General features: G+C 39.0%; 1 protein-coding gene across 1 annotated transcript; it reads left to right on the forward strand.

Moving 5' to 3' along the window:
- The first annotated feature begins 1,981 nt into the window (after window positions 1-1,981).
- LOC132413685 (protein-lysine methyltransferase METTL21E) lies at window positions 1,982-19,250 on the forward strand. The gene is made up of 5 exons (XM_059995796.1): window positions 1,982-2,439; window positions 3,397-3,476; window positions 14,065-14,231; window positions 15,343-15,460; window positions 18,249-19,250. Exons 1-5 carry the CDS (start codon window positions 2,393-2,395, stop codon window positions 18,650-18,652), a joined length of 816 nt encoding a protein of 271 aa, XP_059851779.1. The 5' UTR covers window positions 1,982-2,392; the 3' UTR covers window positions 18,653-19,250.
- The last annotated feature ends 987 nt before the right edge of the window (window positions 19,251-20,237 follow it).

The raw sequence follows: 20,237 nt of genomic DNA on the forward strand, positions 1-20,237 counted from the left end.
AGCTTATGCCATAAATACAGTATTTACAGAACTGTTTGATACTATACCTTTTTTTCTTCTTAACCCTGCAACCAAGGTATATCCTTTTACAAGGGAAGAAACAAGTTTACAGATGTTAACTGACTTTACCAAATTCACCCAACTAGTAGGAAACAATTGTGACCTGAACTCTAATCTTCTAATTCAAAATTCAGCATGCTTATATTACCTAGAAAATAGGTTGCCTGTTAAAGACAAACAGCAGCAAAGCAAATTTATCATTATTCAAAGTAAGTAGGACACCTGTAACTTACTTAGGATGGTGACCATCATATACTTTTTCTATAAAATTATCTTTCAGCTTATTAATTTTTTCTTTTGCTTTCTTTATATTTGCTGTTATACTCATCTGTGGAGCTCTTTATTTCATTTATTCTATTTTCAGTTCTATTTGACTTGTAGATTCCAGTTCTCTGGTGTAATTCTTGTCATCTATTTTTTATAATATCTTAATCACAATTACTTTAAAGTCTGTGTCAAAAAGCTCCAATATCTGGGTTACGTGTGGGTTTGTTTCCTAGTAGTTGACTAGTAAACTTTGAATGAATGCTGGACGTTACGTATAGAAGATTGTGGATCTTGTGCATCTTCCTCTGGAGAGGATTCCAGAAGGTATTCTGGCAGGCAGCAGAGGGGAACGTTATTTTACTTCAATCAGGACCAAGTGGATGCAAGGCTAGTCTTTGTAAGACTCCATCTCCTAGTTTCCTCCCATTTCTAAAAAGTAGTTTTCCAGGGATACTAACTGTCTGCTGGGGTGTTTCTCTCGTCTTTTGAGCTTTGCTCTGTTTTTAGCCACATTATGCTTGGAAAATTAGCATCTTGCCCTAAACATCTTACTGTGCAAATACCTTGAATGAAAAGTCAGTGCTGAGTGTCAGGCTTACTTCTCTGTCCCTTCTTTCTGGGATCTTGGGCTCCCAATTCCTGGCAGCCTCGCCAGCTCCAAACACTATTCCCTTGTCTCCCTAGTTCACTTGTCTCCCTAGCTAAAGCTCTGCTGGTGTCCTTTCTTGTGTTCCTCTCTTGGGCTTCTCAGCCCCTTTACACCAATAATCAGCAAAAGCATGGAATTCTTGGCTGCCTCGGAAGCTGTCTGATGCCTTGTAACAGGTATGTGTGTGTGTGTGTGTGTGTGTGTGTAAAATGTGCTTTTCTAGTTATACTGGGAGGCAGAAGTCTCTGTGTACTTCTTTTTAACCGTTCAATGAAACAAATAATCATTGTCATCATGTCGGTTTAGATGATTCATTTAGATATTCTGCTTCTTAGGGAATCCAGCACTGAGGTTTCTTGATCTTTTAAATAACTTGTGGGAGAAGACAGGTGGTTTTTATGTTCCAAATAATTCTTAATTCTTGTTTTAAAAAGACCCAAAAAAGGGAGTGTGTCCTCTGCCCAGAATTAGCTGCCTATGAATAATTGTTTTCATCATTTAGGATTTTGCAGTTTCCAGGATGTTTTTTACCTACCATATTCATTTCACAAATAGATATTATGTACTTTTTATGTCTCTGCTTTATAGATGAGGAAGCGAAGAAACACACTGAGTCAATGCCTAAAAATCACAGACTAATTATGGACAGGAATGACTAAAATCAGGCTCCCAGACCACTAGTCCCGTCTGATACATTAACGTGACCTCCGTCCATCATGGTATGTGAAGTATTTCTTAGAAGCTGTACCCACACTCCTAAGTTTAACTTTACAATATTGCTCGATTTCATTACCTGTAATAACTTCTTATTCAGGCTATTTTCAGTGATCGGGGGAATTAATTTGTCCTCTGAGATGCAGTCCTAAATGCACATGAGCAGGTGCACAGGCGACATACACCCTCAGCCTTCCTATTCACTCTGAGTAGGAAGGAACTGTGGAAATATAATTCCTGCGTCCAGATCATTGCTGCACACACACTCTCAAACATTCTGGTGTGGTTGTCTGATTCTAAAAATAGTGTTTGTACCCAGACAGGTGACCTGAAAAACACATGGCCTCCGTTTCACAGGACGTCATAGCTGTGGACTCTTAGATAACTCCTGGCATCAAAGTTAAAAATAATCGCTTTGCCCTGATAGCCTTCACTCACTTGCAGGAATGTTTTTACTTACCTGTTGGCTCTTGCTCTGTTCACGAGACACTCACGTGGAATGTGCCTACTTACATTTTTCAACCCCCTTATTTATGGGCGTTCCAACCTCACTGCTGTATGATCAGAGGCTGTGAAGCTGCAGCTGTCAGGATTAGTTCTCTGTGAGGACTCGCTGCCAGTGTGTACAGTAGTAAACTGCGTGCTTTGGTGCTCGCCTTTCAGGCACCATCAGAGGTCTCATCAGCAAAGCAAAAGTTGTGGATGATACTTTATAACCGTCTAGAAACTCAGCTAACTCATATATATAGGTATGTCCAGACTTAACATTTAATAAATGTTGACCTTCAGGTAGGCACGTGTCATAAAGACTGCTTTCTTTAATGGAAGAGAAACTAAATTGGGAACAAAATGGGTGACCACTTGGGCTACTGTTTAGCCATGTAACCTTTGATTTTTCTTGTTTGTAAACTGTAGGGAAAATAATTTGTCTCCTAATTTACTGAGCATATTGTAAAGAAAAACGTATTGATTATGAAATGTGTTTTGGGAGCCTTAGAAGAAAGGAATGAATATAAATTCATGGTAGTACAGTGATTATTAAATGATTCAAACCTGATACCTAGAACATCAAATTGTTGTTTTCCAAAGTTGGAATTACAGCTTGTTTAAGCTTATTCACATGATATGCTCTGCTTGAGAGGCATAAAATACTTGAATTTCTTTAATTTTAAATGTGTTTGCTGAGATTGTATGGATTTCTTTTTAAAGAAGAAGCTACTTAAAAAAACCATCTGGTGGTTGGGCTCTTTGCCCCTGGGTACATACTGATGACCACGGATGAGAGCGACTCTGCATCTATTACTATGTAGGAAGCTTTGTTTTAGATTAATGCTATGGTTTTCACTACACTGAATGAAACCCATTCTCTCCCAATGTTTCAATCACCTCTTAAGTTTTAGGATCGCTCTCTGACTAGTCAGTATAAAGATGATGCCTTGCTTCATGATAGCTGAGGTGGTCTCTGGTGAAGAACATGTTTTCTTTTTCCAGGAGCTTCTAAAATTTCTGACCCTGAATTTTGGTTGTACTAGATAGATTGCATTTCAGTGCACTCTTTTTAAAATCATGATTTATTAATAAGATATTTTAATATAATTTTCTCTGCTGTATTTGATGTTAAACTTTATTAGGTAAATATGAAAGCACTTAACACACATTTTGAATTAATTATTACCATTTGATATTTTAATGTATTATTTGCCTAGTTTTCAAGAAATGATCAAGAAAGCATCAATATATAGCCATCCCTTAGTTCATCGCTTAATGGATCTCAAAGCTCAAAAAGGTAAATTATTTTATGTTTCTTTATGTAATTTGGCCAATTCTAAGAAGACAACAGAATGTAAATGTTTACCTTTGCAGTGTTCGCTGATGTCATAAAGAGAGCTAGGACTTTTATCAATTGCATGTTATATCTTGGCTTGTGTTTGCTAACCTGTAACTATCTCTAATAATGTTTAATGTCCCCTGCTATACCTGTGGGCCTGATGATATGTTAGAGATAATTTTGACAGATAATAAATCAAATATATAGACTTGCTAGGTATTTAGAGGTTTTTTTTTTTAATCTGGAAAAGTGGAATAAAATTTTCCCCAAGTGCTGTACACTAAATATATGATTGTGATTTTGTGGTTATTTCTTTTCAGATAGGAAGATTGCAAGAGAGATAAAATAGTTTTATGTAAAACTAAAGGTTTTTTACAAATGCTTCCATGAAAAATGATTTTAGACTATAAAATATTTCTAGACTGTGCTTATGGTCCCTCTGATGTATTCATTAGAAGCAAATAATAATGTATTTTGACCTCTTGTGGTAAGGAGAATTTAAGGTTGAATTCTACCACCAGTGGAATTATTTGGAATTGACCCACTGTTTTTTACATCATCCTAAATATCAAGTATGACTTTACATAGATTACATAATATAACTACCCCACTGTCTTGAGATAAAAAGTGCAGACATATGCTCTTGACATAGACTAGAAGAATTATTACCATGGTTTTGTAGAACAGTTGTAGTACAAATTTACTTGTCCTGGCTTCTTTCTCTTTCTCCTTTACACTGTGGATATTTTCTAAGGACTAGAGTCCTGTTTTCTTTGCCTTTTTTAGGCATACCAGGTGGCCTCTACCTAGGTGAGCATGTCTTTAGGCCAAGAGAGCTGGGTGTATGCCCAGTGTTGGCAGCCTATGTGGCTTAAACATGTACGGTTTTGCTGTAGTAATTTTTGCAAATCTAAACATTTAAAGTCATAATCACTTAGAGAATCCAGCCATTTAGATGATTTGAATGAAGATGCAGTTTCTCTGCAGTTTATGAATAAAATGTCATCATTATCATTACCATAATGCTTGGTTTCAACTTTGCATATGATAATTTGGCAAATTACAAAGGCTATGGAAGAAGTTCAAGGTAAGGTGGAGACAGAACTAACAAGAAAATAGTTTACAACATGAACAGACGCAGCCCATAATCACCTACATTGTCAGCTGAAGCTTTAAAAATACATTCATAGGCACAGTGCTAAGGGGATGAAGTGTGTGCCACTGGGACAGAGTCAGATTGCATTTTGCTGGAAAGGCTCCCACTAACCAGTAGAACACTCAGTTCTCAAGTACTGTAGGGTAGTGACTTTTCCTGTCCTAACTGTTTATACTTAGTCATCTTGTGCTTGGAAAGGATGGAGCAAACCCACAGCCCAGTTCTTGTATTTCAACACTGGCCTGAAGATCCAAAGAATTATAGGATGTCACTTAGTTATGCACAGATTAAAGTTAGGACTGTAGTGGATGCTAAAAATTCCTCTGTCTATGGTTTCTAATGTTGCATTATAATCTAAACCGTCTAAAACCTCATCCACGTTAACTATTCCGAATCTCTTAGGTTGCCTACTCTTGCCAACGGCGGCTCTCCGGCTGTTAGCACAAGTAGCAGTGTGTTATAAAGAACACTCCTCAGGGTCTGCAGCCTTGGAACAGATTTGTACTAACCAGAGGCGCAGTGATTCCCATGCACAGTGACTCCCAGATCTGTCCTTCCAGCTGCTTACTTGACGTCCTCCATTCTGCCTTGTGTTAGTTCGGTTCCTTCAGGAAGCAGATGCCAGAATGGGATTTAACATGCGCGAGATTTATTGGAGGAAATGTCTGTGGAGGGTAAAGGAGGAAGGAGCAGAAGAAGGCCGGGAGAGCCTTCGCATCACTGCAGGTCCAGGTGAGCAGAGGCCGCATCACAGCTCTGAGAAAGTCTTGGGCAGGCCCACAGGGAGTCACCCCACAGAGCTGCCCCCTGGACGAGCGTCCTCTGCAGCGGGAGAGGGGCCGGCTTAGAGGCAGCCCGGGGGAAGCCTGGCCTCCGAGGAGCCAGGTGAACCTGCTGCAGCACGTTCTCTTAATCCAAGCAGCACACCTCTGTAGCCAGCGTGCCAGATGGCGGATCCAGATGCATTAAAAAATAATTTTGCTTTTGCAGATTTGCCCCTCCGCCTGTATTTTCTATCTCAGTTTATGGCAACATCATTTCTCCGGCTACCCCGAAACCTGGAATCATGCCAGTCTTTCCCCTTTCCCCACACCCGTCACCATCACATCCCGTTGATCTTTACCTCCTAATATGTTTCTCTACCCCTCACCCCCTGTTTGCAGCATCATCTTGCTTATTTCTTCTCTTGACTGTTGTAACTGCCTTCTAACTGGCCTCCCCAACCCTGGGCTGGCTCCCTTTCTTTATCCACAGATACATGATCTTTTTAAAAATTAACATCTTGTCACATTCTCCTCCTCCCTAAAATTCTTCAGTGCCTCAGTGTTTCCTATAGGATAAAATCAAGACTTCTTAGCATGGCACACAGTGTTTTATCTCATGCTATGACCACCACTTATCCTATATTCAAGTTCTCAGAGTTTCCTAAATTGGAAAATTGGTCAAGAGTCTTTTGCCAGTGGGCTTCTGCACATGTAGATGCCTACGTACGGCGTATCTTGCCTTCTTTTATCTGACTTACAAACCCATAGTCATCGAGTCTCAGGTCATTCTTTGCTGAGCTCTCTGAGGCATGGAGCTTTCTCTTTCTGTTTTTGAGTTAACTAGTTAAGTCTCTATTCGACCACTTATATGTTGCTCTGTCTTTGTATTCACAGTGCCCATGTACTCAGTAAATGAGGGAACGAATGAATTAGCTATAACTGAGGCCTAATGGCTGGACTTAAAATCTGCTCATTAGGGATGAGCTTGTATTTCTAGCCACTAGTCAGTTGACTGTTTTCAGGACCAGATACAATGTATTACTTAGGGATAGCACTAAGTCTTTCACAAGGATCTTCATAAATCTTTACAGAGTTGGATTAATGGAAAATATGGCCTTTATAAGCAACATTGCCTCAACAGAGGAAGAAGGAAGTTTGAGTAATTCTATTGCTGCTTAAGAAACATACCAAACTAGAGTCTTGAGTTAATATATTAATATACTAGTTGGAATACTATAGCCGCATAATTATTAATGTGAAAATCATCCATCGACATGTTTTACATGTTTAAAAAGTAACCTGAATAAGTATCTGCTAGATAAGACTAATAAATGTTCCACGTATTGAATAAAAATAACTCAAACATGATTATCTGCCTCAGATATCTTCAAAACTCAGGGCAGAATGTCAAGTTTGAACGTCACTTATTGCCCTCGACGGGGCGTCTACCACTGCCTCAAGAACTCACAAATTCACGCTTGGCTCCCAGACCCAGGGCTGCTGCCTCACTTCAGACTCTTGCATCTTTTGTCTACATTATTACGTCTTCCCATTAGGTTCTAACGTAGCCTCAGCTGCTGCTGCCAGAAGTCGATTCTCAAATACCAATTTTGATTGTGTCAGTTCTTGTCCTAATGATTTTTATTGGCTCCTGTTCACCTTGTAGAAGAAAGGTCAACATTGCCCACAGGTCTGATCCCAGCCTTTCTTCAGGCTTATTTTCTGCACCAGCTTGTACACCAGCTCCCCGGTCCTTCCAGGCTCTCAAGCTGGCCTCCACACCCTGGCAGTGTTGCGTCTCCCTTGACCTTGCTTCCTTCCTTCTCCGCCTGGCAGCCTTCCCCTTCCCTCCACCTCAACTCAAATGTCTCCTCCTTGAGGATGCTTCTCCTGATTTGACCAAGCAGCGGTGCTTCCCATAGCACCTCAGAAATATTTCTTTTATTCCACTTATCACACTTCATTGGCATCTGTTTAATTGTCTCTCCCCGGTACGATCCCAGCAGTAGGCTCTGAGTACAACTAGATTTGGTTCTGTTTTTTTCCCACTTGCATCCTGAGCAGTGTCAGTAAAAAAATGAATTTTCTTTCTTTGGTAATTGTAGCTATCATTTGAGCCACGTGATGAAAGTTACAGCTTCTCTTTATTCTTGAAAGTACGTGGACATCCAGACAAAAAACATTTGTGAAAATGTCTCAAGAATTAGTTTCAACATAAGGGCCCGAGACCTTGACATTGCTGAGGCATTCAGAATTGTAGCTTTCAGGTTTACCTGTGACCATTCACTAATCTGAAAATATCTTTAACATCTTTAAAAAAAATTCTCTAGGTATTTCTAAGAAGCACATGACATTCGTCTTTGAATAGAAGATTCGATTGAATGACAGTGTCTTTCATTTCGTTGAGGGGTTTTTACTTTAAATTTCACAGACAGGTTTCTGTGACAGCCCTCAAATGGAAGCTTGAATTCACTTGTCATAGCTATTAAAGAATTTTTTTTCTTTTCATCTATTTCTGTGATTTGACCCTTCCATTTATTATTGCTGTTATTGACCTTAAAAATATAAAAGAGAAGAATACAGACAGAGCCTCTATTTTTGAAGGCTTCTTACAATCCAGCCTTGGAAATCAATTCACTGTCGAATTTTCCTCTTAAGAAAAATATCATCGTGAAGGGCAGAATCTTGCTAATTTTTACTTCATACTTGAAACCCCTTTAATTCTCTGGAGAACAAGAGAACCTGGTAGATTTTATTCGCTATCAGCAAAGATTTAATAGCAGGAAAATGGTGTTAAGCCTTTTTATGTATAAAAAAGCATTAAAATAGATAAGCCTAAGAGAGCAACATAAATGTAATACTTTCTTGATTATGTTTTATTTACAATCTGTTTTAATATTTGTGTTCAGTATTAAATTCATTAATAAAATAATACTCTAAGATTCTAGTAGATAGCTCTTATCTAATGGTATAGATATCAGAAGTTTTCTGATTTTTATACCGGGAAACCAAATCCAACATTTTGTGTAACATTTCCTCATTTTAGTTATTCATCCTGAGGCCTAAGTACTAGATAACAAGCAGAGAATATGTATGGAAAAATTATTCTTCAGAAGTGTAAATCAGAATTCCGTTGTGTGATAATGCTGTTAATTTTTGGGGAAAGTTGCTGTTCAAATCTTACCTAAAAACCAAAGAATATCCACTCTTTCATTAACCTTCTCAAGATTCAATCCCATAATCAACAAATAACTAAGCATGCACTTCGAGGGGCCCACTCTTTGTGTATTATGTTTGGAGCATAGATGTCCCCCTGTTATTACAACAAGGTGACATTAGGGACACCTTTGTAATAGTGCAGCTCTTTGCGTTAGATTCCTGTCCAACGGTTCTTGTCATCAACCTTGAAATGGGTGGTGCTTTTGCTAAAACACTAAACTTGTCTTTTGATTTAAATGAATAACTACGGTTAAAATTGTTACCTCAGGGAGTTGCCTGGCGGTCCGGTGGTTAGGAGTCGGTGCTTTCACTGCAGTGGGCCGGGGTTCAATCCCTGGTCAGGGAATTAAGACCCTGCAAGCTGCAAGGCACAGCCAAAAAAAAATTCTTACCTCAAAATCTTTAAATAGAAGTTAATGCTGAAAAACAGCAAAGTTTTAAGATGGACATAATTGTTCGTGTGTGTACATTTGCTTTTAAAATCCAGTGTATTACATCTAGACAAATTATTTCAAGTAGCCAAGTTCAGTATATTTTGGTTTCCTGCTATAAATTATGCTATTTTTTATGAGTGTCTCTTCTTACAGAATGCGTGGTAGTTACATAGTCTTTAAATGCCAAAGAGAATACTAAAACACTGTCAGTTAAATTTTCTTCAGCTTGATGATGTTTTCTAAAGGATATGTGGTCATCCTAGGTGTATGACTAATCTCAAATGACCATGTACGATGGATAGAATTGTGTTCTTTTAGAGTGTATGTGCAATTAATAGTGGTTACTGTTGTTTCATGAAATCTCTTGGAAGATTATTTTGGAGGGGTGTAAGTCATTTTTGATTATGCAATATATTCACATATATATTTTTAATCTCATTTCTCTATAGAAGTAAAGATGTCATTCTTTAAAAAAAAATGACTAGCTCTGTTTATTTAGAAAGATAGTGAAAAAACAGGAATCATTTGTTATTACACTGTAGTTGTTGGGACAGCAGCACTGATCTGGTCAACTAACCTTTAAAAGAAAGTGCAAAGTCGGAGATGTCAGTGTGGTAACTGTAGATATTCACTGGCAAAGTTTTTAGAACAATGATTGGAACTTTAGGAGACGCTCCTGGGATTTAGTGTACTCTAACATCTATTAATCCCTGATACGTTAGGTGACTTGTCAAAGAAGTGCTGCATTTACAAGGGGTTTGCAAGGAGGCCCAAGAGGGCATATTCAGCTAAAGGTCAAGGAAGCAATTAATGTTCTCTGCTTTTCCCTAAAGAACTTCCAGAGCAAAAGCTGCCCCTCCACGCCCCATCTTAGCAAGGCAAGGGAATCTAGTGAAGTGAAAGTTAAAGTTCAAATACAACATATTACCAATATTATTTGGTTCTTAGAGCTCTTCCTGTGAATGTGAATACATGCCGTAGTTTAAGGAGAAATATAGTGAAATATATTAGAAGAGGTGACTCATGCTGAAGACTATCCGTTTTTCATCTCTTTGTTTTCTCTGCATCTCTACCAAAGGTCAGTGTTTGTGGTGGTGATAGAGTGGGTGGTAGAGGGGGGCCCCTCTGTGGCACGCAGTGAGATTAGAGTCCTTTGGAGAATGCTTGGTTCTGTCTGGATCCTAGACAGGGCTCTGTGAAGGGATCACAGAATTTAGGACTGGAAATCATCTTGGCTGAATGTCCCTGCTGGATTATGGCCACTGAAGGAATTTTCCAACACGGGCAAACTTAATTTACCTCCATCTTTCCACTATATTCCTCGAATGCTAGGAAATGATGTTATTGGAGCTCATAGGACAGTTTGACAACTACATCTTCCCTTAGGACTCAGAGACTCAAGACCCCTCACTCTCGTTCTTGCCTCAGTGCCGTGGAGAAATTGGAAAGTCTCTTGAGGCTTTCACTTTCTTACATGGTGCATGTTCATCATCTCAGAAAGGCCCCACTGTTGTATGTATATCTCTCTGTATTTTGTCTCATTCATTCATTCATCCATTCATCTATTCTTCTTTTACGCATTTCCTACTTCCTTTCCTTTTCCACCTCCCTCCTGGCAACCATTCTAGTGTGTTTGATATGTATCTTTGATAAATATTTTCATGCATATCCATTTAAGGACTTGTGTAAAAATTTGGGGGTGGGGGCAGGATTGCTGGATTGTAGGACATTATACAAAATGTCCTACAAAATACCTTAGATTAACAAAATACCTTAGATTGCTCTCCAGAATGACTGCAACATTCTGTATTCTCACCAGTGGTACCTGAGGTTCTGCCATTCCCACAAGCCCCCTATCACTCAGCACTGTCCAGCTTCTAATTTTTGTTAGTTTAATGAGTATAAGAGATACCTTGTTTTAATCTGTCTATATCTGAGTTGGAACATTTCCATGTTGCTTTGTGGCTTTTTTGGTTTCATCTTCTGTAATCTGCCAGTTTATCTCCTTTGCTTATTTTTCATTGTGGTTACTATCTTTCTCCTTGTCAATTTGGAGGTTATACAGATTTCTTGTATATTTGAGATATTATCTCTTTTCAGTCTTAGACATTGTAGAAGATCTTTTCTCATCTGTCATCTTTTAATCTCATCCACACTTTTAATCTTCATTCACAGAATAGAAATCTTCACTTTTGATATAAGAATATTCATCACTTTTGGGTATTGCAGATTTTAAGAAGGTTCTCTCCTCCCTACTTTCACAAAGATATCATCTTACACTATTAAATTTTTTTTTCCTCTTACATTTGGTCTTTAATCCCTCTGGAATCTGCCTTTATAAAAGATTTTACGTAGAGATCCAGTTTTATTTTTCTCCATATAATGTGGCAGCTAACCCACCCCCTCTATCTACATGGATTTGTCTCTGAGATCCCTATTTTGCCCAGTGGTCCATTTATCTCTTGCAACAATACCATACTGTTTTTGTTACTATGGCTTTGTGGTATACCTAAATATCTAATAAGGCAGATATTCTCCTACCTCTTATTCTTCTTTTACAAAGTTAACTCTTTATGGATGTTTATTCTTCCATTTAAGTTTTGGAGTGAGTATATCAAGTTTCTTAAAAAAGCTAACTGGAATTATGATTGATTTTGTATTGAATATATATGACATTTTTTATAGTATAAGTCACCCCATTTGTGTATAGAGCCTCTCTCCATTTATTCATATCATCTTTTATATCTTGTACTAAAAAATATTTCAAAACAGCAAGTATGAATTTGGGACTGCTGAATGTAATTTCAGCCTTGAGGTGTGTACAAGAATTTTGAAAGACGTGTTTAGAATGGCAGACATTTAACATGTCATCTAGATGTAAGCAATGATTCTATTCTACTTGAAAATAAAGGACTGCAGCCCTAGATACTCTTATTGGGTTAAGTTCTCTCTGAGGCAGGGCTTTGCCCAGCTCAGCCTACCTCATGAAGGGAGGTGGGAAGGGGGTATCAGCACATGAGGGCTGACATTTTAAGGCACAGCTACCCCTCACACTAGGAAAAACCGTGGTCCAATCCACATTTTAAGCTGCTAATCAGATGAATGGCTTCTCCTGTCTTGCAAGGAGAAGCTAGTAAGGGACTAGAAAAGGAGGAAGACATGAGAAAATGTGCCAGAGTGTTCTAATGTATAACCTCATCTGTTTCCTGGATTATTCCCCAACTAGGGCTGTTCAAAGATGCCTCTTCATCTTAAAGCTCCCAGTCCCTTCTTTGGAGTAACAATCTTACTTTCTCAGTTCACAGTGATGTCACCATTCTGCGGTAAATACCTCTAATCTATAATTTATCCTCCACGTATAGATACATAGACTCCACATCACATTGTTACCATTTTCTTTAATTTTTTTGTGTGTGTGAGAGAACATTTAAGATCTACTCTTTTAGCAAATTTCAAGTATACAGCACATTATTATTAACTGTAGTCATGGTGCTGTACATTAGATCTCCAGCACTTATTCATCTTACAAACTTTGTACCCTTTGACCTACATCTCCACATTTCCCCCACCCCCTGCCCCTGGTAACCACCATTCTACTCACTGCTTCTACAAGTAACTATAGAATTTTCAATCAAGTACCACACAATCCAATATTTTTGTTTATGTGGTGATCTTGTTTTATCATTTAGTTTCATGACCAAAATATAATAACAGTTACAATGACAATAATTATAATAATTTATTGAACTCTATGTAACAAAGTGCTAAGCACATTATATACATCATCTCATTTAAATCTTCCAACACTATTTGATGTAGGTTCTTTTATCTTTCACATTTTACAAACAGGGAAATGGAGGCTTAGAGAGAGATGTGTATCTTGCTCCATAACTAGTTTTTTTTTTTTTGCGGTACGCGGGCCTCTGCCTTTGCGGAGCACAGGCTCCGGACGCGCTGGCTCAGCGGCCATGGCTCACGGGCCTAGCCGCTCCGCGGCATGTGGGATCTTTCCAGACCGGGGCACGAAGCCGTGTCCCCTGCATTGGCAGGCGGACTCTCAACCACTGCGCCACCAGGGAAGCCCCATAACTAGTTTCTGAATTCTTAGAGACAACTGGATTTTTAAAAATTATATCATAGCTTTTTAATAGTGCAGAGAGGGGCTTTGGAGCAACCAAAAAGGAGCTCAAATTTTGGCTCCTTCATTTACAATTTGCATGAGCTTGGTCAAGCTGACAAAGCCCTCTGAGTCTTAGTTTCATTATCTGTAAAAGTGCAAATAATAATGCCTACCTCACAAGTTGTTGCAAAAATTACGAGAAATATTGTATACATATTTACCGTGGTCTGGCCTGTGAAGTATGTGCTCAGTAATTGGTGGTTGATGTTGCTTATGAAACATACGTGATATTGTGGATGTTAAGATGCCATGAGTTGTCACCAAATAATAATATAAAATAAGTAATAATAAAATAATACAAGGGTATATTGTTGGGTGGTATCAAATGTCTTTTGTCTGGATAAAGCCAGGTCATAAAAGATCTGCTACTATTCCATTATTTCAAATAATTGGCATCACACTGTGTAGCCAATACGAATAGTTGAGATCTTAGATTCCATCACCAATCTTTCTTTTGCTCTGTGAATAGATTGGTAGCCTTTAAAATACATTGCTTTTTAAAAAAGTATATCAGTTATTTTTTATTTCACATAGCATTTCAGAAATGTCTATTGGTGATTTCAACCTCAGTGAAATTCGGAAGGATGTTGCTATCCTGATGTATGAAATATTAGCTTCTGTTGAGTTATTTTCAAATAGCTTACCTTACTATTATTATGTTGCACCTAAAATCAGTGCCTATTCAAAAGCAACTTAGCATAAGTAGAGATACTGCACCTCCATCAGGTTCTCCTTCGCTATGCTTTAGTACCACAACCACTGCCTTGTTGTTTTTTTTTCCCCCTCCTTTCAGAGAACAGAGAGGCCGATGATGACAGGAAAGTGGTTGCAGAGATCATGCAGAGGTGTTTTGTTCCAACTTTAGTAACAGCCATCTCCTGGGAGGGATTTCATTTCGTTGGTCATGAGATTCGGATTACTGAAGCCATGGATTGTTACGGTGCTGTTGTTTGGCCATCGGTATGAATTCATACAAAGTTTGCTGCATTTCAATGAGTTCTCATCCAATGTTGTTCGTTATTATATACTGTTTGGAAGGAGAAAGGAGGCTCCATGGTTCTCTTTTGTGACCTCAAACAACACTAAAATTTAGAAATCACGAAATAGGGAAGATGCTTTTACCAATGAATTCTATTTCTGATTTGTAGCGTTAATAAAGAGTGTTGTTTACACCTTCAGTTTTTTGTGACTATAAGTCACAGAAGTTTAGAATAGTAAACATTTTAATTTCCCATTTAACTGGTTCCATTTGAGTTAACCAATTATAATGAAATCCATTTCAGTCTCAACACGCAGAATATTCTAAAAGACCACCACTTATTTATCAATTGTCCTATGAAGGGTGCAGACCCCCTCTCCCCACTGTCTGCCTCAATCCCAAACACACACTTCTTTTTTTTCCTCTTTTATAAATTTATTTATTTTTGGCTGCGTTGGGTCTTCGTTGCTGTGCGCAGACTTTCTCTAGTTGTGGTGAGCGGGGGCTACTCTTTGTTGCCGTGCATGGGCTTCTCATTGTGGTGGCTTCTCTTGTTGCAGAGCACGGGCTCTAGGCATGCGGGCTTCAGTAGTTGCGGCACGCGGGCTCAGTGGTTGTGGCTCACGGGCTCTAGAGCGCAGGCTCAGTAGTTGTGGCGCATGGGCTTACTTGTTCCGCGGCATGTGGGATCTTCCGGGACCAGGGCTTGAACCTGTGTCCCCTGCATTGGCAGGCGGATTCTTAACCACTGCGCCACCAGGGAAACCCCACACACTTCTTTAAAATGACTGTTGTTATTAGAAGTTGCTGCTTTTAAGGATAATCAAGCCTAAGTAACTGAACTCTATATTCTTAATTCTCTTTTCTCCCCAACAATCCCCAAGGACTTTTCCTATCCTAAGTGTTGAACCTATTGAAGGATGTACTTCTGTGGGTGATTTTCTGTAGTGATGTGTATGGATGCACACATGCACTCACATGGGCTCACATACGCATCATAGCGTTCGTGGGGTATTTATCTAATAGAGTTTAATTTTACTTTCTGTGATTACTTGCCAAGCACTACTTTTTTCTTTTTTTGAATTTTCATAGGCCCTTGTTCTATGCTATTTTCTGGAAACAAATGTAAAGCAGTATAACATGGTTGACAAAAATGTGATTGAAATTGGAGCTGGAACAGGGTTAGTCTCCATCGTGGCAAGTTTACTTGGTAAGCAGGTGTTTTTGATTGAGTGGGATCAGTGAATTCCATGATCCTGTATCATTAGTTGCTTTTACTATCCAGTTTACTATGACCTAGGCCTATTTTTAACCCCTTAATTTGTTGAATGGGCTTTATCAGGAAACTGATGTTAAAGTCACCCATTTGGTTTTCTGGGAAGCTGGATTTTTATCCTGGCTAACTGGGATGTGCACCCCAGCATCCTGACTGCTGGAGGACGTGTGAAATACTAGGCATAGGCAGAGCTGACTATGCGGACTCAGACGATCTTTATTTAAATTTTAGCCCCATTTCAACATTCCCATGTACTTGTATATTCCTTTTGGGTGTTGAAGTCCTATGCTTTTATGAAAAAGCATCTGTTAGAATAGAGAACGAGTATGAGAAATCACGTCTGCTTCTAAGTTTAGGCATTTGTCCATCAATTTTCTCAGTTATTTCCATTTTTCTTTTGCAATCCCTTGTTCTTCCACCAGCATCTTCTTTTCCAACTAAAAGTGATTGTCTATATGTAAGCCTGAGCCTGCTTCAGTTCAGTCTTTTTTGTTCCTGTTATCTATTTCATGGCCTTAATTTAGCTGCCTTCTCTGATGTGTGCTGCCCACATCTGTCCTGATTTCCTTCATCTTCAGAAGTGCACACCTGCCACTCTAAAATCTTGAGAGGAATTCAAGATTTAGCAGTTTACAACTTTCTAAACACTGAGGAAATATAAGACCCTTGAAGTCCTCTCCAAATATAATTTTTAGATTGCTCTGTCTTGATATTGCTTTCTAAAGTCACCATTCCATTTAGTATGGACAGTGTCAGAGGCATATTGGATTTATTCCTGAAGGCTTCCTCATTTAAGAGCAGAATTTGTGTTTTGGGAAGTTGTTCATTCATAATTAAAAAATATTTTTTTATTGGCGTATAATTGCTTTACAGTGTGTTAGTTTCTGCTGTACAACAAAGTGAATCAGCTGTATGTATACATATATCTTCTCCCTCTTGGACCTCCCTGCCCCCCATCCCACCCATCTAGGTCATCACAGAGCACTGAGCTGAGCTCCCTGTGCTATAGTGCAGGTACCCACTATTTATTTTACACATGGTAGTGTATTTATGTCAAACCTAATCCCCAAATTCATCCCACCCTCCCCTTCCCCACTGTGTCCACATGTCTGTTCTCTACGTCTGTTTCTCTATTCCTGCCCTGGAACGGTACGGGTTCACCTGTACCGTTTTTCTAGATTCCACATACATAATACATCGTGTTAATATACGATATTTGTTTTTCCCTTTCTTGCTTACTTCAGTCTGTATGACAGACTCTAGGTCCATTCACATCTCTACAAATGACCCGGTTTCATTCCTTTTTATGGCTGAGTAATATTACATTGTACATATGTACCACATCTTCTTTATCCATTCATCTGTCAGTGGACACCTAGGTTATTGTAAATGGTGCTGCAATGAACATTGGGGTGCATGTGTCTTTTTGAATTATGGTTTGATCCTTTTGGTCTGCTCCTATAACTTGAAACAAATATCAAAAGGTGGAAACTTTGTTTAGTCAGTGATGATATTTACCTCTCTAGACACAAAGATCTTAATAGTCAGATAGATTCTATTCCTATGGACAGGGTCGGGGGACAGAGGGGGTCCTTCCTTATCTTGGGATTTTAAAAGATTTGTGAAAAATGATAGACCCACCCACCCCACTAGAATGTAGAGATTCATATCTTTGTGATTCTACCAATGAAATGCTTATTTTCCTCCCATTTTAATATGTTCCAGAAAATACAGTCAGTGGCCAGAGAAACTTGCCATCTTGGGTGAAGAATGGGCTGTAAACCAGTCTGGGCTGAACTAGACTTCCCTTCCATTTCTTCTTTCATGTCTGATGATGTAGAAACAGCCAATCCTAGGCTTATTTACACATTGTTTTCAGGCTCTGCTACTGCTCAAAGTTCACTCTAAGGGCCAAATTTTATTGGTTTTTGCTTTCTGATTTCTTCCTGACAATGACCACCAGTATTCACTTTTACCTTGGGGATTGTTTATCTCTTCTTCATCTGAGCATTCTGTCCTGTGTCTATGATCTTTGGTTGTATGAGCACTATATGTGGGTTGTAGCTAGGTTTTAACATCTCTTAATGGGAAGAGACAGACTTTATAATGGGGTCCAGCTGAAAAGACTTATAATGGGGTCCAGCTGATCTTTGGTTGTATGAGCACTACATGTGGGCATGAACATGGGTGTCCTGATACTTTCTATGTAATGACATTGAAAAGTCTTCTCTCCTCCCTCCATTTCTCACACTTGAGCACTTCCTGGTCAACGATAACGATCCCCAGTGTTATATACACCCGTTTGGTCTCACATGACTGGGGCTCAGACTTCTTTTAGTGAAGAACCCTTTCATCTTTCAATTGTGACATCTGATTGTTCCAATGAGGGTACCAAATACTTTGAATTTCCCTTTTTCTTGATTTTTTAAGTAGATAAATAGAAAATAACAGCAACAATAACAAAACAAGACAGACAAAAAACCAGGAGAACAGAAAAATGCAGCAGAGTGCAGAAGTGCCTGGGGAATCTAATTGTTTGTAAGGAGAGGCATGAAGGTGCCTTAGCATCCATTTTGAAGGGATTTCCCTCCTGTGTGTACTGACCAGTCCTTGACATGAGGTTAGCATTTGTGCAGAATTGTAAAGTGCATGGTGGCTTGAAACCTAATTGCTTTACCTTATCCCATGAAGGTTACTTTTCCTACTGTCCTTTGTTTCCCAGGTGCACACGTGACTGCCACAGATTTACCTGAGTTACTTGGAAACCTGCAATATAATATTTCCCAAAACACCAAAATGAAATGTAAGCATTTGCCTCAGGTTAAAGAGCTCTCCTGGGGTGTAGCTTTAGACAAGAACTTTCCCAAGGCTTCCAGCAACTTTGACTACATCCTGGCGGCCGATGTTGTCTATGCTCATCCATTTCTGGAAGAACTCCTCATTACTTTTGACCATCTGTGCAAAGAAACCACCGTCATCCTCTGGGTCATGAAATTCAGGTTGGAGAAGGAAAATAAATTTGTAGATAGATTTAAGGAGTTGTTTAACCTGGAGGAGATTTCCAGTTTCCCTAGCCTGAATATTAAGTTGTATAAAGCTATGAAGAAAAATTGGAGGAGTGCATGATATCCTCAGAGGAGGACTTGGAAAGGGAAGGCAATTTCTAGTGATTATTATTGCTTTAACAAAAAACCTGGATGATCTGATATAGCTGACTTTCCCAAGGGGACACACACACACACACACACACACACACACACACACACAAACACACACACACGTGCACACGCACCTTGCCCCAGACAGGGATTTTCCCAGATATAGCACACAGGTGTATAGGATGGCAAAGCCATTCTGTGTGGTAATTGGTTAGGACAATGTCTGCTTTCCTTATCTTTCTATAGTACTATTTATAATTATTATCATCTTAATAAATGGTGCAATTATTGTTAATGTATAACTGTAGAATGATGGTTTTTAATAATAGTATGTCTAAAATGTTTTAAACATAAGCTTATGTGATTCTCTCTTTAGAAATAATGAAATGGACTATAGTGGGCTCTACAAATAAATCTGACTAGGCAGACAGAGAAGGTAATGGTCAATGTTAGATTATTGTGGCTTCATTAGTGCCAGCTTATCGGTGGTCTGTCTTCTCTGCTTGGCAGGGTGGGTCTCCAGCACACCCTCTGAAATCAGTCAAGCTGGTGGATTCGAGGTTACAGGCAAGGACATTTCACTCCAGTAAATGAAAAATGAATGGAAGAAAACATAAAATCAGTTGAGATTTTGGAGGAGCCATTGTTTTATTTTTAGGCCAAGTACAGTTATTCTGCATCACAGAAAGAGAAATAAATATAAAAACTTTTCGTGTGTATAAAAATACACATGAAAAGATTTCAGTCTCTAATCTCAAATAACCAGACATATGGCTGGTTTTAAAGTTTAAAGCTCTTCTGATAAACATATAGAGACCTAGATATTTGAAATCCTATGTGCTTTTTTTTTTTTTCACAAGGACCTTAGAGATTAGAATAAAGTCTGAAGTAAGTAAAAGTCAGTGCAAGAAGAGCAAAATATTAGGATTTTGTACCACATAAGAAGACTAGCGGTTGGTAACTCTTCCGGGTTCTCGGTGATGTTGGCTAGGCAGGCTCTGTGCCCTCGGGGTGGTCCTTGCCCAGCCCTTTCTGCTTTGCTGGAAGTTCTCAGTCTACTCAGGGTTGAACAGAGCTGAAAAGTTTATTTCCTAGGACTCTGACCTTAAGCCAGGATGCAAATGTACTCTCAGTGGGTTTTTTGGTATGCACGGTTCCTGGGGTCATCTGTCAATAATTACCAGTATTTATACGCCCCTTTATAGTTTTCACAGCCTGCTGTGTACATAAAGTCAACTAATCCTCACAACCATTCTAAGAGTCTATGTAATATCAGTATCCCCACTGCACAGGTAAAGGAGCCGAGGCCACCAGGGGTGGAGCCACACAACTGCAGAGTGGCAGCGCTAGGCACTCAGGCCCAGGTCTGAGTCCAGAGCCCGTGTTTTTTTTTTTTTTTTTACCATTGCTCTGCCTTTATGTATTTAAAACAGTAATTTTCCAACTCTTGTAAGTGAGTGAAGTCATTTCTTTCAAGTGAAATCAGTACCTGGAAAGGTAAGCAAATGCATCAGGAGAAGATGAGAATCTTTTTCTCTGGTGTCAGGGAGGCT

Source organism: Delphinus delphis, chromosome 18 (assembly GCF_949987515.2).
Source record: "Delphinus delphis chromosome 18, mDelDel1.2, whole genome shotgun sequence".
In the NCBI taxonomy this organism is placed as follows: domain Eukaryota; kingdom Metazoa; phylum Chordata; class Mammalia; order Artiodactyla; family Delphinidae; genus Delphinus; species Delphinus delphis.